General features: G+C 43.5%; 1 protein-coding gene across 1 annotated transcript; it reads left to right on the plus strand.

Moving 5' to 3' along the window:
- Window positions 1-4,843: 4,843 nt before the first annotated feature.
- On the plus strand, window positions 4,844-24,488 carry greb1 (growth regulating estrogen receptor binding 1). Its single transcript, XM_035152475.2, has 33 exons — window positions 4,844-5,006; window positions 5,212-5,319; window positions 5,688-5,864; window positions 5,992-6,174; window positions 7,566-7,667; window positions 7,935-8,069; window positions 9,484-9,645; window positions 9,802-9,924; window positions 11,333-11,518; window positions 11,691-11,827; window positions 12,098-12,374; window positions 12,471-12,599; window positions 12,715-12,909; window positions 13,549-13,746; window positions 13,878-14,061; window positions 14,461-14,644; window positions 14,735-14,871; window positions 15,497-15,848; window positions 16,002-16,117; window positions 16,266-16,471; window positions 16,572-17,166; window positions 17,290-17,446; window positions 17,542-17,644; window positions 18,405-18,560; window positions 18,699-18,835; window positions 18,922-19,083; window positions 19,757-19,961; window positions 20,053-20,218; window positions 20,320-20,438; window positions 21,384-21,616; window positions 21,718-21,918; window positions 22,189-22,327; window positions 23,311-24,488. The coding sequence occupies exons 1-33, from the start codon at window positions 4,853-4,855 to the stop codon at window positions 23,472-23,474; spliced, it is 5,982 nt and encodes a 1,993-aa protein (XP_035008366.2). The 5' UTR covers window positions 4,844-4,852; the 3' UTR covers window positions 23,475-24,488.
- Window positions 24,489-25,051: the final 563 nt, after the last annotated feature.

Here is a 25,051-nt window from a genome sequence, read left to right on the forward strand (position 1 = left end):
TATCTGACCTCTCCAGGACAACCTTTCACCCCTCAAGACAAGCCCTTTGTATCCGCTGAGCCAGAGCCCATGGGAGAGCGTGTGTGGAGGGCGCATGTGCGTGTGCATCTGCATATGTGTGTGTGTGTGTGTGTGTGTGCAATAGAAGTATAGGCCACATCAAAGTCTTACTTAAACATTGTTATCTGCGCTGCACCTCTGACCTTCTCGCCGTGAGACATCCCTGAAACCTATTCATCCACCAGAAAGCTTATATGTGTGTTTGCATATATCAGCGAGCTGCAGGAGCTGAGCAGGACATAATGCAGATGGGACTGAAGTGTGTAGGTGCTTTACCAATAAAACTCTTACATGTCTTCTTCTTGCACAAAATATATTTCACCAAGATGCTTATAATCATTTTACTTCACTTTGCTGAACTCATGAGTTTGTGTTTGTTAATTAGCTCCATTCTTCTAATGGGGAAGCAGTTGCATCCACTAAAAAATTACTTTATAATTAGAATTATCTGGATTTTTTTTATTTTTTTTACTAGGTTGGCAACATAGTCTGATTGGGTCTTAGAACTTAAGGGGATCCTAACTACAGGTCTGTGTGAGGGTGTGTGTTTGAGTGTGGGGGTTCCACGGGGTCATAAAAGCCCACAATAGTTTCTCTCTCCCCAGGGTGAAAGAGAGATAGAAAGAGAAGAAGAAGAGGGGGGTGAGATGAAAGGATCTCCCACGTCCACGTCAGGGAGAGAGGAAGGAGGGGGAGATGGGAGGAGAAGGGGGGGAAAAAAGCTTCCTGAAAAGTTTTCCTTACTCCTTATTTCTGTCCTCTCTGCCCCGTGCCTTTTTTTTATATGTGCCAAAGGTCTTTTGGGTCGAGGGACAGATGTTCCTTGAGAGTAAAAACAGGATATGTAGTGAAACACGGCAGCAGCAGCGTGCAGCGAGACATCGGAGGTGAAGATTTGGCATTTTGACTGGACAATGAAGATCACAGTAGGAGGTTCCTGTGTGTGTGCTTCCTTGCAGCCTAATTTTAAAGCACATTAAGAGACATTATATTAGACACAGATACCTGCAATCTAATGTCCCTGGTATCAGTGAATGCAGAAAAAGCTCTCGAATTATGCACTCCTCCCTGCAATAGATGAACTGGATTCAAATTTCCCTGAAAAGCTTTTTTTGATGCACCACAAAAATAGCCAAATTATCTTTTTAGGTCTATTAAAATGATTTAGCAATTTCAACCATGCATTAAAAAGCATATAAAGTGGCTTCTTGGTTATTTGACACTTGGTCAGACGTGAAGGATTAGCTCAGGATTCAATAAAATGTGGAATACACCTCGGCGCTTTCATCTCGTCCCCGTTTCCCTCCCTGTCTCCTCTTTCCCTGGCTGTAAAAAGACCAGTCGGCTCTTAGGTGTGATTACTTCCTGTCAGTGGCAGGCCGTGTTATGACAGGACTTTTTGTCTTTGTCTCCCACCCTGTGTCTTTCTGCAGAGTGGTGCAAAGCTTTACATGTCTGCATAGTGTCTTTACATATGAAAGCACGGAAAGAGAAGGTGGTAAGGCGTGTCTGTGCTCATTTTTCGTGACCTCTTTAGGACGTTCTCCTGCATAATCACTGACCAACATAAGATTACTTAAGATTCCTACAAAAAAGAGAGAAAATGGCAATGATAGTCATTTAAAATGTAAATAAATTGATCAAATAAAGGAGGCAATAAGCCTTCCAATCTTCACATATTAATTAATTAAAAAAACAAGAGCAAATAAAATGAGTGTCCTGTAAATAAAATAACACATATTGACATGTATTGGTGGAGTGAACATCCTGCTGCAGTGATTTGAATTCAACTATGTAATTCATTTTCAGGCCCGAAACAGAAACGTCATCTCTGAGGTTTTAGTTAAAATGAGGGGTGAGATGTGACTTGTGGTCAGGTTAAGGTTAGGTATGAACTGCTTGGGGTTAAAGTTTGGCTGTCCACAATGAATGGAAGTCTCTGCAGTGTCCTTATAAGGATAGCTTTGCAAACTAGTGTGTTGTGGTTCTTGTGGCAATCGACCTTGCCACGGGGCTCTCCCACACACAGCCGGAGACGCACGCGTTGCTTTTACGCATCTTTATTAAACTCCCAAACATAAACTTAACTCAAACATAAATCAGACTGGCTTTCCAGCTCAGTCAGGGCGTCTCTCCAGTCTCTGCGTCTCCTTTTAAGCACGAGGACCAATCAGCTAACAGCTCTCACCTGCGCTGATTGATCCTCTATGAGCAGGTGAGGGTGCTCTCCCAGCCCCCTCACCTCCACAGTTCTCTTTCAATATTAGCACACTGTCATAAAACTACAAACAAGACCAGCATGGAACTGAACTTACAAACACCCAGTCAGAACCTATCTGTGTATAATTGTGGGACTCAGATATTCCTTCAAATCTGTCGAACATGACATGGTCTTAAATTGTCCTCATTATGGTCTTAAAAAGTCTTAAATGTAACTGGTTGAAACCTGCAGAAACCCCTTTATCTTTGACTTGAATTTTAAAAGAGAATATCAGCAGGCTGACATGTAGGGGAAATCTTTCTTTGATCTGTATCTGATTCTGCATATGTCTCACACAAATTATATTCCAATGAGATTTTTAAATATTACTTCTTACATTAGAGATTGCCCAGTCTGATTATGCAGCTGAATAACAATACATTACAGTGGGTTAGCGAAAGTAACAAGAGGTCAGCCCAACGTAGACGTCATCAAAATGTAAATACGAGCAGATATCTGGCTCATGTGTCCTTTGGCCTCATTGTTCCTTTTTTTTTTTATTACCTCTCCTGACCAAAAAGTTTGAAACTTAGGTAAATGTTATTGTTTTTAGAAAAATCTGTTCTATGACATTGTGATTTAATGGATTATTATGGATCTTAATTCTTTTTTCAAATTATAATGCCTAAAATCAAAAAAGGAAATTCTTTCTTGTGGTTTAGAAACAGACAGAATCTTCTCTCCGCTGCAGGAAGCTGTCGTCCTGTTAACCTGTGGTGTAAAACACCAACAGCTTTACCTCTGTAATCTGACAGGCGAGTCTCCTCATTAAGCTGAACCTGCCGGTTTCTGACTCGACAATGCGTCTTGTGTGTGGTGTAACCAGCATATGGGCAGTCAAAGGTTTAGAGGAGGGGGATTAAGTTGGATTTAACAATCTGACCCAGTTCGTTTACAACCAACACCTCTTTGATTCGGACAGAAATATTCAGCACTGTGGTCAATGTTTATTTAGCTTTAATTCACTGTGTTAGTTTTGTACAAGGAGGCGTTGTAATTTGGAAAATGAAGATGATGCATCACTGAGGTGTTTTGCGTGACACAATTCTAAAAAGTACAACAATCCCTTTGAGTGCACTGTTCAGAAATGTTTGAAAGGTTGTTGTTCTTTAACGCACTTTTTAAGAAGAACAAAGATATAAAACCAATAGAGCAATATGAACTAACAGGCGTTTAGAATAAGTGCAGTTTCTCCGTGAGGATTGTCATCAGTGTGTGTGTGCAGAGGCGACCCAGGGGGAAAACCACAGAGTGAGAGCTGCAGAGAAGTCAAGAAAAAAACAGTGAGCGGAGGCAGAGTCTAGGTCAGGGTGTCCTGACTCTGTCAGCTACACAGATTTTATGGCATGCTCTCTGGACAGATGCCATCCACTAGTAACCACTGTTTATTTGTGTGTGTGCCTGTGTGTGAGGAGATGTGTGTGTGGATGTCAGTGTTTGTGTTTCTTCAAATGCATAATGTGTATATCTAGGAGTGCAAGCGTGTATAGGCTACTTACAATATTAGGATAAAACTATTACTGATCTTTAATCACATATTTAATCTTTTTTACTGAGACATGTTTTCCTACTCTTTTTTTGCTCCTTTCTTCGAAGTGAAGTATTACACATACTAATAAGTCAGATTCAGTTTTTGGTTATTTTGAGTAGCTTACACTCTGTCTGGCAGTCTTATTGAATTGTAAACAAGCATTAAAATGTAATATATTCCTTTGACTTCATTACTATAGAATTAACAAATTTAACTTAGCAAATTCTGGTTAGTTCTAAACACACATTTGAGGGATCAAGTTAGTTTACCATTTTCAGATGGTGGTTGTTGACATGCACACTACTGTTGGCAAAGTTTACTACAGATGTTCCAATACCATTTTTAATTCCTGTTATGATTCTGACACTTGGATTTTACGTGCTGTCCTAACCAAGTATCAACCCGATACCAATGCATTTTAAAAAATGGCTGTTTTTTACAAACCCTTTGTAGAAGTGATGCTTGCTATCATTGCAATAGGACCTGGCTCAGGTTAAACCCTTTGCAAAACAAATATATACAGCCCCAAACAACTTCCTTTATTATCTATTTTGACAGGTATAACTGAAAAAAGAACACAAATTCATCAATCTAGGAATACACAACAATAACTTTCTTTAAATATCTGGAAAGAAGTCATGCATTCGTTACACGTCACTGTTTTACTTGTAGGACTTTCCAGCGTAAATAATGGATTAACCCGGGAAGGTTACTGATGTAGTGCTTTAATACTTGTACATATAAAACCGGCTATCGTCCGACCAAGGAGAATTTGGTGAGATGAGATCTTATAAACAAACCATCCAATCGAAAAGCATATTTTTTCTTGTTTTTTTTTCTAATGCTGAAACTGACTCTGCTGTAATCATGTAACATAATGAAGAGACTAATGCAATAAACATGAATTATAGTGTGGTAGTTGTTGAGATGGTAAAAGCGTTGGGGGCTTGGATCTATCTTTTGGAGTCTAAACAAGGCAACTCGGTCTTTGCAGGACACCAATGGGGAACTCGTATGCGGGCCAGCTGCGGACCACGCGCTTCGAGGAGGTTCTGCATAACTCCATTGAGGCATCGCTGAGGTCGAACACTGTCGTCCCCAGACCGGTCTTCTCACAGCTGTACCTCGAGACTGAGCAGCCGTCGGCACATGATGGTGGGTGGTGTGATAGTCTCCTCTGTTTTCATTTCCTGAAAAAAATGCCAGTTCGAATCCTGACATCTGTGTCTCCAGTTGCCTCTGAATGAACTTCAGTACCAGGATAACAAAAGGCCAAATCAGCGTGCACCTCCTACTAAGCTGCACATTGCTATTCACTTCGGTCTGTCTCTTGTTTACCATTAAAATGTGTCCCCAACAGGCCGTGCAGAGAATGAAGACGAGGATGATGAAGATGGCTCAGCGTCGAACAGCCCCCCAATACCCTACCAGATGAAGCCCCCACCTGAGGGATGCTGCACCACAGATGGTGTGCACACATGCTCCTATTTATGCTCATAAAAAACAACAAAGATGCAGTTTTGCACTGTATATAAGTCACAAGCAGATGTGCAGCTTTTAAATACAGACCAGGCCGTGTATTTCCCCTGTTCTATGTCGTGCATATTGCATTTAATGAAGGTTCACCTCCTTTATGCATGTGCTGTGCATCTAAAGGAGGATCATACAAATGACAAAAAGAGATTTAATGATTGTTGTTGGATGTTCATTATTCTGGATTTATAGTCACTCAGCGAGCAAGGGTCGTTTTTTTTTTCCCGCAAAACAGCTGCAAAGTACTTTAGCTTTACCAACTATAAATTCAAAGTTAAGAAAAATTGTCTTTCTCTACCACAGGTTTCTGTCAGGCAGGCAGGGACCTGCGTCTGTCCTCGCTGGCGTCAGAGTCCCTGGAAGTTCCTCCTGGTTTCATGCTGGTCGGGATAAAGTCGCCCTCTCTTTCCGAGACCCTGCTGGTGTGTGCTGTGGACCGCCGCTTCCTGCCAGATGAGCGGGGTCGTAATGCACTGCTGGGTGAGGCTGGAGATTTGCACAGGAAAACATCACTGCCGTTCAAAATGTCACGTCTTTCAGAGTTTGGCATTATCAGGTTACATTCACATTCTCTTGTAATAACACATTTTCTGTGTGCCCCCTTAAGGCTTCTCGGGGAACTGCATGGGCTGCGGAGAGAAAGGCTTCCGTTACTTCACAGAGTTCTCCAACCACATTAACCTGAAGCTCAGCACCCAGCCCAAGAAACAGAAGCACTTGAAGTACCATCTGTACCGAAACAACCAGGGCATGCTGGTCAAAGGAGCGCCCATCTGCTGGAGGGGACACGGTAAGAGACGGATACACGACGTGTGGTATTCAGCAGTCGATTGCACATGAGGCTTGTTTAGAAGTTTTACTTGAATGCAACATATACAAAAAACATATATACCAATGGCAGTCAGATAGATTGTGTAGATGGAAGCAAACAAGAAGCAGGAGTCGGCCTATTTGCTGCTGCACTGATCACACAACTAGGATCCCTCATCATGGCTGGAGATGCACCTGATGTTCACATTAGTGTCCCTGTGCTTAAAATGGAGACGTTAGGAGGCGCTGCTGGTCCTTTTTTAGTTTAAGAACTCTGCGGCTGCGTTGTAGCCTGGACGGGCTAATTGGAAATGATGACGCAGTCACCCTCCTTCCTGATTGGCTCTTATCAGTCATGACTCAACTACCATTAGTGTAAGCAAAACTTTGTAAACACTAACTGACAATTCCACCTCATTGTCAGTCCAAGAAAATGAATCAATAATGAACTAATATTTTCTGTAACAAAGCAGCCAACTGCAGAGTAGACAATCTGCTTCCTGTTTACACCGACACACACATGCAGTGTATGTGAATGGTCACATGATGCATTTTCAGGTGTTAGTATTGGACGGGGACTTTTACTGATGCAGAGCTAAAACTCTTGCGTGGAGGGAGATGGCTTTAGTTCAAAACGCTGTATTGAAAGTAAAAGGTGTTAGTATGGATGTTGCCTAACAAACATAGTGCATCACTGATGAACTGATGGTTTAACAGGGGAAAGGAGATTAATATATAGTATTTTAAATCAACTCATCAGGGTTGTCTAGAAGTTCTCAGAGCCTGATTGGTGACTTTAGTCCATCGTGTAATGCCTTCCAGCAGAACACAGTGGTTTGTTATTATTTGAACAATGTGTACAGTGTACAGGTCTGACTAGATGTATAGGTAGTAAGGCCTTAAGGACAGGTGGAAGGTGAGAATAGAGTGTTTCTGTCCTCGGTTGTTTTCCCTTAAGTCTTTACCCCTGTTTATTGGGAGGGAGATAGAGAAGCTTAAAGTCCTTTATCGTGTCCATCTGTCAGATTTCTGAAATTCCCTTCATACCAGTCATTCACTTTCCCTTGTTTCTCTGCTGCTTCTCATTTACATGTACCACACCAGGGGGTAGATGGTTGTTAAGTCAGACCTGGAGTCTATTTCAAGAGGCAGGTTTACTGATATGTCTGGTTACCTTTGCTGAACAGGTCTTTTTATATTACATAGTTGATGCTTGACACACGCATGCAGGCACGCACACACACACACACAACTACACGCACTCAGTTTTGTGAAATCCAAGAAGATCGAAACTTGTCTTTGCAGTAACACAGTTATTGCAATAACCTATTTGAATGTGTGTGTATTGATGTGTGTTTGTGTGTGTTTCAGATGGCAGGATGAGACAGATGGGCTCCATCCTCGCAGAAAACCATGTGACATCTGATGAGCAGCCACCAAACCTGGCATCACACACACCAGGCAGCTACACAGGTAAAGGCAAACACACATATACATCTAAATGTAGACACACTTAAATATCAGACTAAAGACCACCAAGATCGTGTACAAAGAAATATTTTTAGGAGACGACAGCGTGTAGTTTACCGGCAGCACAAACCTCTGTTTCACATAACTATATGTAACAGAATGGGAAAGCCCTGTGGAGTAACAGTATCATCGTGATGTTTATTTGGTTTCATGAAAAGTCACAGGGATTCCTGATATTAATGTTATTCTGTCTCTCTCTTACTACTGTAGGATCACATGTGGACCCTACTGCTCTGCCGCAAATAGCCGACCCTCCCCAAACACTGACAAATGGCAACCATGCTGTTCCCTCCGTCACCCAGCCACCTTTAAATCAATCAGGGCCCGGGAGACCCTCAGTTACAGGTATGTGCACTCTGGAGACAACAGCAAGGAAGATACGCTTATCCAATTTCCTACTTAACCTAGGTTACATTCACATTACTAAGTTCTATTTTGAAAGTTGAGTTTTAGTGCCGCTAAAACTGAAAAGTAAAGACACCGTTTTAGTTTGAAAACTTTAGGGAAGAAACTGGGATGTATGGAAACAATGCTGTAGATACTCTTTTCTGTCACGACTTAGCCTTCGCCGACATTTCTGTCTCCCTATCACATGAGCCTCTTCTAGAAGAAAACAACTGGCATCAGCCTCAGTCACCAGTGTAGAGCGCAACGTGGATTTTCAATTACAAGTGTTTCTGACCAGGTTGTCTCTGCTTACAGCGGTTGTGTGGTTAAATGTTGGAGACAAAATATTATTCAAGCAATCTGTGACAATTCTGCAACTAACAACCATGTGCTTTCTTTGCAAAAAGACACATGTATGCCCAGTGTGAGTGGTCACGCAATCTGGGTTTTCACACGTGTTGGTATGGTCGGGGTTTAAAACTGATTTAGAGTCAAAACGCTCACATGGACAGAGCTTGTTTTATTTTGAAAAAAAAACATTTTCAAAGGAAAACTCAATTGTATGGAAGTAGCCCTTTTCCTTATCCTTGCTGCTTGTGTTTATGTAAACTGGTCAGTTTGTGTCTGTTGTCATTAAGCTCCTCCCCTGGGATTCTTCACACCTCTGAAAGGGAGCATCCCTACCACCAGCAGCCCAGACTGTGTGTGTGTGTGTGTGTGTGTGTGTGTGTGTGTGTGTGTGTGTGTGTGTGTGTGTGTGTGTGTGTTATAACATCCCTGCTATGCAGCCAGCTGCATTGTGTGTTGGGGGTTGTCCTTTGTTTCTTTCATTTGCCAACACTTGGGGCACTAAACGTCTCCCTCCTTCTTTTCTCTCATGTCTGTCTTTCTGCTTCTCTCCCTCCCTCTCCCTCAGTCTGTCACCTCCATAAACCAGGGTTGTAAAATTCCCTCGTCCCAGTCTCTTTTTCCTGCTTTCTCACTGATTGAAAAGCTTCCTTCCTGTCAATGTTGTTTTTTTTCATTGCCCTTTTAACAAGTGGAGCTTTTATGTGTCTCCCTGTTCCTGCATTTCAACAGAAAGTTGACAGGAAGAGGAAGAGACGAGTTAATATATGACTGACTTACAGCTGTTTTCCATGACTATACCAACACGACGTAAAATATTCAAAAAATTCAACTCAAGAAATGAAATTGAAACAACAAGAACAATTAGCTGGGGGAAAAAACAGCTAAACATTGATAATAAATGTAATAATTTAATTGAAATGTAAGTAAGCGATTAAAAATGTATAGTATAACGTATAAAATGTGTACTATTTTGAAAACATTTAAGATAATGTATATTATGTTGTCATTTGTATTACTTCAGGGACACATGCAAATGCTGGACCCCCCAAAAAGAGGCACAAGGGCTGGTCACCTGAGTCGTCTGCCAACAGTCTGCCAGAGAGCACTTTAAAGACGCCGCCATCTTCTTCAGTCTCGGCAACGCTGTCCATGTCCTCTGCCGTAACACATGGAACCAGATCAGGTACGAATAGAAGTCAATAAATGGAGGTGACTGATAGAGGGAGACACAAACGAGAGAATGATGTGGTAGAAGACATTTACTTAAAGCTTTAACTGTGTGTGTTTTCTTGTTTTAACTGTAAATGTATTTCTGTGCTCTGTGACATATTCCACATAGAACCTGCAGCCCTGCTGAGTTCATCGCAGCGCTCCTCAGCCCCGCTCTCTCCCCCGGAGCTGTCTGTGACAGTGCCTGATCAGCTGCTACACACCTGCAGACTGCAACCTGTCGTCTTCAAAGGTGATTCACAATGATTAAATGCACTTTTTCTGCTTTTCTGTCAGACCCCTTCACACCTACAACATAGTACATGCGCTGATAGACAACGGCTGATGTTCAAATGCAAACGGTTATTTGTTCCTGTGACAGAGTTGACTGTCAGACCAGTCATTTGCTGCTTTCAGACATGCACTGAACTCCGGACATTCTCCTGAAATCCTCCAGAGGGGCTGTATGAGAGGACGCAGATGTCCGAGTCAGTTGCTCCAGACAATCTCTGCAATTTCTCCTGCGAGACTCCTGAAATGGATAATGTCAGAATGAGCCTATGTGAGCGTGGGCATGTTGAGGACGTTTCTACCAAGCAACAGAAACAAAACTGACAAAAAATGAAAAGAATACAAATATCTCACGATGGAGAAAAATGAGTCATATAGGTAGAAGCGAGGACAAAGATGAGATTCAAGAGTTTTTGGTGATAATGTGTGATTTCCTGCACACTCTACCCAGACGCCCCCCTTCATTTGATTGCACCGGACAATTGTCCTGTTGTGAGCGCGTCTCGGACAATCTCTTCATATGTGAAAGGCAAATTCCGGTTAATGTCCGTACCCAATTCTCTGGAGTTCATGAGTGAAAATGGCTATTATTGTTTAGCTGCTGATATTTTTTCCAGCCAGCTGTCAGCACTGGACTTTGTCAGGTGAGGTTTTCAGTAACCACACAACAGATGGCCACTTTAGCTCACCTCTCCTCACGGGTCAGAGGTCAGCCAATGCCCATGGCTGTTTCTCAGGCTTTCTGCTTGGCACTCACCCACTCCTCCCCCTCTTCCTCCACCCTTTTCACCCCTTTGTAACACCTGTCAACACACCCACCTTCTATCTCCATCTCCCGGGCATTAACCACTTTCTATATGCTAAATGTACTTTCATGCTTTTCTCCTTTCTGTTTTCACTTCCTGTTCATTACCCACCAACCACCTCTTGTCTTTTCCTCCTCTTACACTTCTCTCTGTTCCTCCCATCCTTACTATTCTCCCCGTCTCTCGGGAATAGATAGAACAGCTTTTTCCCACCACTTGATCCCCCTGAAGGAAATGTTAGTCTGCAATTTTATGTTATTTTCATTGATCCCACAAAAATGAATTGAAGTGGATGTATTTATGAATTGAGATACCTTCTGCCTGATCACTTAACATCTCTATCAATTGTAATTGTTATTACATAATTTCATGAAGTACATTTTTCCATTCAACTGTCTGTCAAGCGTTTCCATCGGCTAACACATTACATCTACTTGGCAGGTGTTTTTGTAAAAAGTAACGTACATTTTTTTCCTAGCCACATATGTTGGGAACAAGTTGGGGTTTAGCATCTCGCCCGAGGAGGCCATATGTTCATGTGTTTTTTCTGTCTCACTGACACAGGTCACGGGCCACTCCCTCAGCTGACTGGTAACGTCGGTGAAGTGCTGGTCAGTTCTCTGCTGCAGAGCTGTTACCTGAGCTCCCAGGCGCTGCCCAGAGTCTACCAGCACTACGGACCATCGCCCATCCAGCCGCTGTCCACTGAGATGCAGATTCTCCTCACAGTTTACTACCTTGTTCAGCTAGGTCAGTTTAAAAATCCTCATAAGCTTCTTTCCGAAGTGCACTGAACTCCAGAGATCCCTCACATTTCATCCATTAAAACAAAGACAAATATCTCCGGGTGAAAAGCTACTTCATGTTCTTATGAATTAAAAAGATGTTCACTATTTCTTTGTCTCCCACCTTAATTCCCTAGGCCCTGACCAAGTGCCCCTGATCGAGGACTTGGAGCAGATATTCATGAGGTCGTGGAGGGAGTCTCACCTCAGTGAGATTAGACAGTACCAGCAGCCTCAAACACCAGCCTCCCATGGGAGGCACTTTGTCGTGGAGGTGAGAGACAGCATCCCAGAGATGGTCTATGTTTAAATATTCATTTTAAGGAAGAATGAAATAAAGAATACATGCAAGCAAATTATATTAACAAATATTATAATGGCATTTAGGGAACCTTAAGATTGTTTGTGACTATTTTCTAACTCCTACCTTGTAGAACCACAGAAACATTACTATGTTATTATATATCGTATATGTTTTCACATATTGTTATATATGTATTAAATAAATGAACAAACAGCTCATCTTCTTTTGCCTTGTCCCCAGACCCCCTCCACCCTGCCTGGGCTTCCCCAGCACCTCAGTTTACCTCCGCAGAGCCAACCGCCCCTGACCCCCAGCCAGCTCCCCTGGCTCGCTCAGCTGGCTGCGTCCTCCTGTGGAGAGGGCGTGGTCTTGTTAGGGGACCAGATCAAATCTCTGGCTCAAGGCCTCCAACAAACGTTCAGCAGGTTAATGGAAGGACGCCTTGAAAACACCAACTACGTGGTGATTATTGTCACTGCACCGGGACAGGAAACGCAGTCCTGTGTGGTGGTCACAGGTGGGAGCTGTGTTTTATATATGCACGTATGAAGGTTTTGAGATAATATAACATAAAATAAGCATACTAAGTTGTGTCTTTTTGTGTGTGCTGCAGGTAAACATCAGTGTCGTGCCTTGGCAGAGAGTATGTACTCTCCCACTGAGGGTCTGAAAGAAATCAATCACCAGCTCTCGACTGGAGTTGCACAGGAACTCATCCACTTCTGCAATTCCCTGGGACAAGGTCTCCCTGACTTTCTGCCTTTTGATTTAAATGCTCATTAGTGCGTGCAGCACAGCACTCAGTGTTTGTTTTAGTCCCAATTCACCAACATGTTGTGTGGCTTCCTGTTGGTCAGATGGCGACATGGACTCCCTCCTGGATAGTGCCACCGTGGACAGCAACGAGCTGTCTCCTCTGCTCAGCAGTCAGGAATCAGCTGAAGACAAGAGTCTGAAAAGCACACACAGCCCAAAGGATTCACTCACACAGTGTTCAAAAGACTCACACAGTCCCAAAGAGAGAGCTTCAAGTCCGAAAGACGCCTGTTCAGGTAAGACACACAAAGGTTAAACATTAGACTGCATTTCCTTATCAGTGTCAAAATACCTTTTCAAATGCGGCTCGAATTAGATTTGAGTTAGATTTGAGTCAACGCTGGAGCCGAACCTGGCCGGGAGACACAGACCCATCAATTTCACATTAGTTAATATATAGTTAATTCATAAGATGTCAAAACCAAACCTTATGTCTTACATGTAACAGTAGCAAACTTCTCCCCTGATACATAATCCATCCTCCAAGAAAGTTTGTAAAATACATCCAGGTTTTCTGTTCTTCTTCTCTTGCTGATTAACATATGATTTAATCCACTCTCATATCAGATTAAAAGTCATGTCATTGTCATGGTGACAGATGACAAATGCAACTTGTTTAAAATCATCTTTCTAAGCTTAGCTTAGACTCTGGACCTGCGGGAATGGAACAGCAACCGACACTGACTCCACTGACTTTATGAAACATGGATCCGAACCCGATGATTCAATGTTCTCCTCAGACAGAGTAATTGATTGTTATTGATACGGTGACATAGCTATGAGCTCCACATCTCTACCTGCAGTATTTGCTGTTGTAACTCTGTATTGGTGAATAAAGAAATCTCTGAGTATAACTTGAGTTTGTGTTTGTGTAGAATACTCCGTGGAGTGGCGTGAGGTTCGTCCCATCCAGCTGGCAGTGGCTCGGAAGCTGCTGTCCCATGTTTGTGCTATAGCCGACTCCAGCACACAGAACCTGGACCTCGGCTCCTTCGACAGGGTCAGCTTCCTCATCCTGGTGCCGCCCTCAGAGGTCACGTTCCAACAGACTGTGCTCCACCTCAGGAGCTCCGGTTAGTCACGTACACCTTGTTTGTCAGCAGCTGTATTTATGACTGTCTTGAGTGCAGAGTGAATGTATGGTTGTGTTTTAATATTTACCTGTACCTCTCTCTCTCTCTTTCTCCTCATCTGTACATCGCAGGTGTCCTCCAGGAGCTTGGTAGTTTAGACCAGGAGTCTGTGTCTCAGGGGGAATTTGAGCGTTACGTGGTGAAGATGGATCAGAGCGCCCAGGCACGGATTGACAGCCTCATTCAGGAAGCTTACAGCAACACGTACACTTTACACATCCTGGTCCATGACCACGCCCACTGGGACATCAGCAGGTATGTCATATCTCATTGACCCCAAAATAAGCAGGAATACACAGATTTCTAAATGCGGCTAAACCTTTGGGGAAAAAAACGCAATTGACTCCTTTGCCATTGCCAGTGAAGGAGTTTCTTAGTTTTTTTCTGGCAAATCACATTTGATGTCACCAAGGCTAAGGAAACTGAGAAGGTCTGTCATTTCACTTAACGCCTTTTCACATTAGACCCGGAAGTGAATGCTGATTGCATCCATTCCCATTGCATTCAAAAGCCAGATATTAGTGGGTTTGGTGACCAGTGGAAAAGGGGCTTCAGAGAAGGGAAAAGGAAAATATGGAGGATTGAAATGTCCCCTCTTTACCGTCTTAGCGTGTTAACTCAGTCTCTGTGTCTCTGTCTCTTTCTGTGTCTCAGTGCATCCTACAGCACCTCAGACAGTGGGTTGGGTCTCGTGGACAAGCTGTTAAACTCCCGCCGGGTCAGAGATGCTCCGAACATCCTGATTCTCCACGTCACCTCCTTCCCCTTCACTCTGCAGACTCAGTACACTCGCATCAGCCCCTACAACGAGATCCACTGGCCCTCTGCCTTCAGCAATGTAAGATGAATGAATGAAATGAAATGTATTTATTAATTCACTGGAATCTCTTGAATGTGTGTGTTCACCTATAACGTTGTGCGTCTGTAGGATGTGGACCTGTATCACGAGAGGACGCGGTACTTTGGCGTGTCGGAGCTTTTAGAGTCGACTCGTTCAGGAAGCAGTCTGCCTCTGATGCGTCATGATTCCTCCTTTGAGAGCATGGCCTCCGCCCTGGAAGAAAGGTAGCTCACAAACACGTATGCTTCACCGTTTGAACCCCACTGCAACAGAAAGGGTCAGCGAGTGCCTTTTTTGGTATTTTTTTATGAGTATCTTTAAATGCTTTATATCTCTAAACTCTGAACAACCTAAGCTTAAAGGTTTCGTAAGTCAATAAACCAAAGTACCGATAACGTGTTATACATTTAAAAAGTACAACAATTATTTTCAGCTAATTTAGCTAATTAAACACTTAAAAACATACTGATCCAAAAGATTTCTAAATAAAGACACCGAAGCAAAGTATTTTTTCCAACTCCATTAGTTATTTGAATTCTGTATATTCTTTTAGTTTTTGAGATATGCTCATATTTCTCTGGTCCTCCCTCGCCACTCTCTGCAGCCATTGTGCCACCAGGGGGCAGATGGGGGCCTTGACTTTCTGCTGCAAAAATAATGAACGCTCCAACTGTTATGGTTTTTATTTGAGATTGATTTAAACAGGATAACGCAAACAACTATGTCCCTCGGCCAGTTAGGGGCGGCCAGCAGGAGGTCGTGGAGGGTTAATCTACACCCGACACTTCACAGACGAGTCACACAGAAATGCTAAGAGAAGATCTTAAAATGTCTCCTTCTTTCTGCCAGGTTCCCTAAGCTGCACAGTGCTGTGATCCGCACCACAGTCCTCATCCAGCACTACTGCATAGCTCTGATGGCTGCGTCCGGCAAAATCGGCGGCTCCCACAACTTGCACAAACACACCTCCGTGGAGACCCTGGAGATTGTGCAATCACTGCTCACCGCTGCCCAGCAGTGTCCTGCCCACCACGGCCACATGGTGCTGCTGCGGATCCCGTCTTTGGCTCTGGCTGTGTGGGCCCACCGACGGCTCACCAGAGTGAGGAGACAGCTGGGTCTGGAGGAGAGCTTTGAGATCATACTTGGAAATCCCAACCAAGCTCTGAACATTGGACAGACCTTCACTGATCAGATCAAGGTGAATTGACTCGTTCATAACATCATGAAATGCAAGATAGGAAGTCTCATTTTATTTTCCCAAGAGACAAAAACAAACATTAAGATGAAATGATTTCATGAGACTTACTGACTGTGAAAATGTTTGCCTTCTGTGTTTGTGTGTGTCACACAGAAATGGCTGCAGATCCAGGATAATGAATGGGTTCCTCGTACCTACCTGGAGCTGGAGGCCCTTCCCTGCATCCTGATCCTGTCCGGAGCTGAGCCGCTGGGAGAATCACTGCCCAGGTACAAGCTCTGATCTCTTTAACTTTTGTTCCCAATCCTCACTACAATGAAGTTTCATGGGCAGGAATATGTTTGATGTGTAGTAACATCATTCTACTTCAGCTACAGAAGCTGTAATAAATGTCACGTGAATAACTTCCACCCACAGGTCACTGAAGTACTGCGACCTTCGGGTGATAAGCTGCTCGTACCTTCAGCGGACCACGCTCGAACAAGAGCTGGGGCTGGCTGCTTATCTGGTGAAGGAGGAGTCCCGACCCCCTCACAACCCCGGCCCAGGAAGCGACCTGCTGGAGAGCGACGCCGACAAACTCAGCAGCACTGACAATGAGGAGGAGGAAGGACAGGAGAACGGTGAGATGAGGTTTAAACATGAGTGAAATGTTCCATCGTTGTTGAAAGGGAGATCTCAACTGATTTCATGGCTGATTTATTTTGTCTTTCTGATTTCCAGAGGACTCCCCTTTGTCCTCCAGTCAGCAGCTCCAGTCGTGTCCAGACACTGGAGCTTTAGATTCCTTGAGCTCCACTTCTCCAAATGTCCAGAAAGGCACCGTGGACACGGTGCAGTCTCCCTCACAAGCGCAGTCTCAGTTTAAGTCTCAGACTTCATCTCAGTCTTTTCAAGCTACACCACACCCCCAAACCCAACCTCCAGCACAAAGTCATTCCCAGACCCAACCCATCTCCCAGCTGCAGACACAACCCCAAGTCCAGAGTCTGAATCCGCCATTACCTCAAACAAATCCCCAGCCACAAGCTCAAACATTTCCCCAGCCCCTCTCCCAAACACCCAACCCTCAGACTCAGCCGCTCCCCCCTGCCCAGTCTCATCGGCAACACTCCAAATCCACCTCCTCTGGCTCATTGTCCCCCCTCTCCTCCTCTCCTCACCTGAGCTGCTCCTGGGCGCGAGGAGTGAGTCGCCCGCCCTCCGTGCTCCTCCCCCGAGCTCTGTACGACATCATCACCGCCAGCGACAGCAGCGGGCTCCCACGGTGTACCTCATTCCTGCCGCACATGTCTGTGGTGTGGGCGAGCAGCTTCAGGTAAACTGATATTGTTATGTTACAGTTACACTTCTATTGTTCAGTAAAGCATTTCATGTTTCATGTTAACATTAATGTCAAGTCAAGTGAAAGTCGGTTATGAAGACTATCTTTTGTGTGCAGGCCCTTGCTGAGTAAGATGATGACCTGCACAGAGCAGTCACTGTACTATCGTCAGTGGACGGTCCCTCGCTCCCTCCACATGGACAGCAGCAATCGCACAGAAGGACGCAGCGACAACTTCCACCCTCGCAGGCTGTTGCTCAGTGGACCCCCGCAGGTATTTTCTGTTTCTTTTCTTTTGTTTTCTCAAAATCATGTTCGATATCACTCATGTTCGACTGCATATTTACATTTTGTTGTTTGCATGGTCAGGTGGGTAAGACAGGGGCGTACCTGCACTTCCTGGGTATTCTGTCTCGGATGCTGATAAGGCTGATGGAGGTGGACATCTACGATGAAGAGGACATCAACTACAGTCAGTATATCTGCTTTCAGGCACTGGTCTCTGCATGTGCATGTGTGAACGCAAATGTCGGAGTGAGAGGGTCGGCAGTTTCTGCGGACTTTCTCTGCCTGGCCTCCTAGTATCTAGTCCATAGAAAGTGTTTGATGTGAGAACACAGCGGGGGATCCCTTGCTGGATTCACTGTGAGCAAGTTGATGAGGCTTCTAACCACTGGTGAAAAAGTGGTGACACACACAAGTGTAGAGAGTTTGTTGTGATCACAGCTGACGATGATGTCTAGGATCTCTAAAGATGATCATGTGACCTTCACAGCGGACTTAATATGTTACTTCCTGTCTCGGTCTGCTTCACCCAGCTTCTCCGACTCTTGCCTGAATAATGCAAAGGATTTGTGAACGTGTCAGTGCAGAGAACCTCCCGCTGCGTTGTGCAAGTGTGAAAGGCAAACTGCGGGTAAACTCCAGATCCAATTCTCTGGACTTTGCCTGCAGGTCATGTCTGTAAACGTCTTAGCTTTGCTGCAGGAGCCACCATTCTTACCAACATCAAGTAAATTATGGGGACCAGGATTTCTAAACACACTACTACAATAAATGTTCTGTTTTCTGCTGTTTCTACAACCCTTTTCTCTGCTTCAGTGTTTGGCTCATGATCATATAAACGTATCTGGGATTGTGTCAGGATGCGTCCAGAATAAATTCTAATCTTAAATATTCAAAGTGGATTAAACTCATGTATTTAAACACAAGTAAATGTGTTGTGTGTTTAGCTGCCCAGGCGGAGGGGGTGCAGTACCACCCACCCAATGCTCCCTGGCCCAACCCAGACATAATGAGGACGATGCCCTTTGACTACACCATCCATGACCCCAAATATGATGATATTAGCGCTGTGTATTGTCCTGGACATAGAACCAATGCTGAGGGTAAGTACAGACAGAAAAACACACTGTTACTGACCAGAAAATGTATTAACACACAACCACGACAAGTCATCTTCTCAAACATTACCTTAATATTGTGCAATAGTCCTCATCCGTCCTTTCCTCTGTGGTCTTCCTAAGGAAACCCAGTGCGTCAGGAGGATGTGTACCTACGAAGACGGACATCCAGGATTAAGCTGTCTAAATATGCAGCCTACAACACCTATCACCACTGTGAACAGTGTCATCAGTACCTGGGCTTCAACCCCAGATACCAGGTCAGCATAAACACTAACAAACTCAGAGTCTGATAAATGGGTCTTTTATCAAATGCTTTCTAAATGACGGTCCTCTCTTATCTCAGATGTATGAGTCGACACTGCACGCCTTCACGTTCACCCATCTGCTGCTTGGGGAAGAGATCCAGCTCTACTTCATCATCCCAAAGTCTAAAGAGCACTACTTCAGCTTCAGCCAACCAGGAGGCCAGCTGGAGAGCATGCGGCTGCCGCTCACTGCTGATTGGGTGAGTTCTTCATCACAAAAACACAAACCACTGAATCTGAACCATTATTCAGGATTTTTTAGACACTCCACTGGTAAAATCCTGTTATTAATTTGCTGTAGAAAAAGCCCAAATCTTACTTTATAGTCACCACGACCAGCAGTGATGGTTCCTTTTACTGTTTATCTCTCAACACTGAGGTCAGTTTTAGAAATAATGAAACAGAAATTCAAATTAAGTAGGAACGATGGTTTAGATGGTGGCAATGTTTAATTTTAAAGGTTTTAAAAGTTAAATTGTATTTTAGTTTTCATCCAAGATAATAAAAGCGCCCAGTCATCAGTCTCAACATCAGTTAAATCCAGAATGAAATGTAAATCTAAACACTGATATTAAGTAATAAGTTCCTGTTTGAAAGTCTCTTTTAATCCCTCTTTGATATTACAATTGCCTTAAAGCAGTGTGGTCAAGCACATTGCTATATTGTGTTTTTTCCACTAGGTGGTGCTATTGGCCAAACTATTGCTCAGATTTCTGTAGCCCAGTGGTTTCTATGTATTTTATATAAAAAATATCTATCCAGGAGCATATGGGTGTCTCCAGACCAATCAAATAATTGTGTTAAAACACAGTATTTGAATATCATATTTTACTTTAACTAGAAGTTAGATTTATTTTGTGTTCCCTTTTCCAGAGCCCAGACTGCATCAAGACTCCAATCTTCACCCCAACCACCGGCCGCCACGAGCACGGCCTGTTCAACCTGTACCATGCGATGGATGGCGCCTCACATCTCCACATCCTGGTGGTCAAGGAGTACGAGATGGCTGTTTATAAGAAGTACTGGCCCAACCACATCATGCTGGTGCTGCCCACTGTTTTCAACGGAGCTGGAATAGGTATGTTACTGTTGATACTAATGAGGACATGCAGAGCAGTCTTTCTAATGTACGATAAATATGAAATAAACATGGTTATTTTACCATGCAGGCGCTGCTCACTTCCTGATCAAAGAGCTCTCATATCACAACTTGGAGCTGGAGCGCAGCCGCCGGTTGGAAGGAAGCGGCGGCCCGGCAGGTGACGTCTGGCCCTTCATCGTCCTGTCTGATGACTCCTGTGTTATGTTTAACACAGTGGACCTCGACGCACGCAAGTACATACAGACACTGTGTTTCTATCAATAATGATGAAGGACAACACGGGTGTTGCTGAGTTTTATTCACACAGCTTCTCTTTGCTTGCTGCTGTTCTTAGTGGCACGATGGAGCGCGCTGTGTCCCTGAAACACGTCTTACAGCACATGGAGGAGTGTCCGGACATGGCCCACTACGGACTGTGCGGGATCAGGAAGTGGAGCAGCCGTGGATTCACAGGTCAGGGGTCAAAATGAATGCTCTAAAACATGCACTGAAATCCTGAAAATATCCGGAAGGCCTGTATGTGAGAACTCAAATGTCAGAGTCAGTTGCTCCAGACATTGTCCGAGTGAGAATACAGCCTTAAATATCCGGAGTATTCACAGTAAGCGAGGGGGCGTGTCGATGATATTTCTAACATGGGACAGAATGTAAAGTGGAGGAATACAAATATCTCTGGATTAAAAAAAGAGGTTCCATACACGTAGAAGACGGCAACAGAAATGTCAACTTGGAAAGACACCAAGATTCGAGAGCTTTTGGTGATAAGGGCTGATGCCAGTGTTGATGTCCTGTAAACAAAAAGACATGATTTCCACAGCAGAATTTTAAAACTTGTGTTGTGACACTCGCCTGAACGCTTCGGTTATTTTCCTGTTGTTGTGAACGCGTCTGACCCGGACAATCTTCTGCTGTGTTGTTCATATGTAAAAAGGGCAAACTCCGAAAAATGTCAGCACAGTTGTCTGCAGACACTCACTCATTTTTGATAGCGGCTAATGTCAGAAATCCAAGAAACATTATTCCAGAATTATCTTCTTAAACATATATAAATGAACAGAGAATAAAGTCTAAATGTAACTTCATGAGTTTCACTAACATAGCAATTATTACAAAATAATATACTGTTACAGTGTATGGTCATGCAATGGCTATATAACATTATATAGTTATAAATTCATTCCTTGATTCAGGCTCAAAGGTACAGATCCCACCATTCGACCCTGTGCAGCCTGGAATGAGCAGCAGTTTAGAGCTTCAAGTCGCTTCTTTGAAATGACTGTAAAGCTTAGGCTGACGGAATCAGTGTCATCTTTTTAAATTAGTGATTTCAAAAGATGATTTTTACAGATTAATAAAATATTGTAATGGTGTTGTGGTGGTTTGTGTTTGTTTCATTAGGTAACAGACAGAGGGAGCCCTTCTCCAGAGGCCACCTGCATGACTTCCTCCTCCTCAACGTGGACCGGAGTCAGAACATCCAGTACGACCAAAATCGCTTCACCTGTCACGACGTGGACTTCACCCTGCGGCTGCACAGCGCCGGTCTGCTCGTCTGCAAGTTCAACAGCTTCAGCGTCATGAAAAAGCAGATCGCCATCGGAGGATACAGGACATTTATAATCAAGACCAAGGTACCGAGATGTGGAAGAAAACAGAACCAAGCACTTTTCTGAATCCTACATAATACCACAATATGTCAATGTTATTAAACAATAGTTTGACATTTCTCCAGATGACAGATGTGCCCACCTCAGTGGGGCCCTCTCAGTACATCTGTGCCCCAGACAGCAAGCACCTCTTCTTGGCCACACCAGCTCAGCTCCTCCTGGAGAAATACCTGCAACACACCAGCCAGAAACTGTTTCCTCTCAGCACCAGGAACTACACACACCCCGTACTGTCTGTGGACTGTTACCTCAACCTGGGGCCTGAGGTACACAGCACACACACACACACACACACACACACACACACACACACACACACACACACACACACACACACACACACACACACACACACACACACACACACACACACACACACACACACACACACACACACACACAAGCATGTGGAGAATCAGACACCTGATGTGGACGTAATTTAGAATCTTTGTTTGTGATGATTGTTAACTTGTGTTGTTGTACCCACACATGCAACATACAGTGAAACAAAGTCTCCCTCTCCTCCCCTCCTGCAGGTGACGCTGTGTTTTGTGAGTTCCAGACCTCACTCTGTCAACATCAGCACCACAGGGCTGCTGTTCAGTGGCCTTCTCCTCTGTTTCGCTGATTCCTTCGTGACTCCCGGCTTCCTCAAGAAGTTCACCTTCCTCAAAGGTACGAGGGCAGATCAAATACATGGAGTACAAAAAACATGTGTTATAATGAAGTATTAAAGAGTAAGTTGCATTTCTACGGCAATAACTTTCTCCAGGAACTATGAATGTTTGTGGGACCAGGGACTAAATTAGTCACAGGGTAGTACTTTCCAAAAGTAAAAGAAATTTAAGGTTGTCGTAAGCAGTCCTGAACATTTCTGATTGGTGAAGTATTGGAGCTTTTTTTTTAGATCTGTAGCTGCAAATACAGTTTTCATTGTGCTTCAGTACATCAACATAAAGTGACAAAAGAACCCATATGACAGATGAACTGACGCAAAGTCCAGGCCTATTATTTATGATAGAGAATTGTTGTATGGTCTTCTACATTACCGCCACCTGCTGGACTAGCTGTCATTTTTTATGTCAGAAGGCAAATATGCAGAATCTCTCCAGGTCCAACATCCAACAGTCTGAAGGAACCTTTTACTTCCTTGGAAAAAAATATTGTGGTCGAGCATGATTTTAGATTTCATTATGAATATATACAATTTCCTCAGGTAGCCTTTAAATAGTAAACAAAACAGTGTGCTGTGGCTGAGGGGTTGAGATGCATTTAACATACACTGAAACCTTCAGTTAAATTCTGTCACCTTCCTCTCCGCCTATTTCTCATCTGTCTACTCAACAATGTAAAAAGAAAACAAACTCATTTTGACTCAGTGGCATAATATTAATAGACGTCACCTCTAACGGCGACGGTTCTGCATTTGGCATTTGTTAAATCGCTTTACAGCAGAAACATGAGAAAGAAGTAGACTCTGTTTTTCAAAACGTTCAAATAAAAGACTCACTGCATCTTCTATAGATTGTGAAATACACTGACATGTAAACGGAACATGGGGTCTCTCCCAGTGAATTATGATTTCAATGGGGATCAGGTGATTTTAATTCCCACATCATATTCTAAAGTCTCTCTGGCTCATGTCGGCCTCCCTGCAGGTGCCACTCTGTGTGTGATCAGTGCAGATCGTAGCTCGCTGAGGCAGACGGTGGGCAGGCTGGAGCTGGAGGAGGAGTGGAGGTTCCGGCTCAGCGACGAGTTCCAGACGGCCAACGCCAAAGAGGACCGACCGCTCTTCTTCTTGACTGGGAAACATATATGACGGGAACACGTGCACACAGTGAGCTACAAACAGTCACAGTCAGGACTTGAATTGCCAAAGAGAAGCTGCAGTGTTAAATGTACTCACTCACTTTGCTCGTCTGCGACGCGTCTGCTTGCTCCATGAATAATTCACACAAAGCGATCGGAGACTGCCCACCAAACGACAATTTGGTGAGAAAATCGGGCGAGGCTTTATCATGTGAAGGTTTTTTTTATTAACATGTGTAAATGTTGTCGAGAGGATGCAAAATACTCACCATTGCTGATCACTTCACACACACACACACACACACAAATAGGATTTATGTCATGAAAGTCATGATCTATGAAAATGTACTCTGGAGATGGCAGGAAACAGCGTCATGATTTTTCTGTGAAAGAGTTCAGATAGTTCAGGAAGTATTCATGAAAGGCTTTTTGCTGTTTACATTCACTGTGGTTTGTGTGCCGCTCCATAAAACACTCGATTGCTGATGGGTTTAAAGATTATTTGTTTCATAAAGAAGAAGTTACCATTATCTGAGTGTGGGGATAAAAAGCAGCTTCTTTACAGATCTGGGTTTACAATATATTGGAAGCAGAAGGATATAAGCTAAATATTTAACCCTTTGTAGAAACTGATTAGTCTCAGTAATTGCTGGCGCTGCTTTTGTATTTCTTCATGTTGATGTTCATCATTTGTGTGCAATTGTAGCCGATTTTTGGTAACAAACGTTTTTTATTGACTGATTTCTTTTGTAGATGTTTGTTTTTCTTGTCAGTCTTACATATGGAATATTTTGAACATATTTTTTCAGATTGTATCGTGTAAAAAAAAAAGTACTTATTTTCTGTGTGTGTACACGAAAAATAATTGTGGAGGTGTTTCTCTGTTTGGATGTATTTTGTGCTTTATGCTCTATGTGATGATTTTATTTGTACTCGTGCACAAATCCTCTGTGTACTGGCAGTGTTTTACAATGTACAGTTTTCTATGACTTAAATTGTATAAATGTACAGACGTTTTAAATTGCTTGTGTGTGTGTGTGTGTGTGTTAATATGTCTCTTTCAAACACAGACACAAACACGGGACTTAACCAATCACAGAGGTGAAAGGTGAAATTACCGTGGACTGAGGTAAGCAGCCTCAAGGTGATGGTGTGTCACCTTAAGAAAACAACAGACAGAAATAAAGTTTATGTTTTCACCAAGTAAAAAGAATTGGCAGCTCTTTTGACCCCAGCATCATATTTGTCCCTCTAATTTGGAGATGGCCATGTTGTGTATATGTATGACTCACAAACATGACATAAAACTAATAATTGCAGTTAAATAGGGCAGCCCGGCTAAAACAGGCTTCATATGCACAAAATTGATATTGTTCCCTGGTTTGAAGAGCAGTGTCCGGTAGTGCCTGAGAGGTCAGGAGACATTTGAGACCGCAGAGTGGATACTTAGCATTTCAAGTTGTGAGCTGTGGTGTCACAGGGTAAACTTTACCTTTTGATAAGAGGCCACGCTGCTGCCCTCAGATGCCCCCTCTGTCCTCTGTCCACCCACTGCATTGGGGTTTCAACTGTTCACGTTGACGTTCT

Source organism: Hippoglossus stenolepis, chromosome 1 (genome assembly GCF_022539355.2).
Source record: "Hippoglossus stenolepis isolate QCI-W04-F060 chromosome 1, HSTE1.2, whole genome shotgun sequence".
Lineage (NCBI taxonomy): Eukaryota > Metazoa > Chordata > Actinopteri > Pleuronectiformes > Pleuronectidae > Hippoglossus > Hippoglossus stenolepis.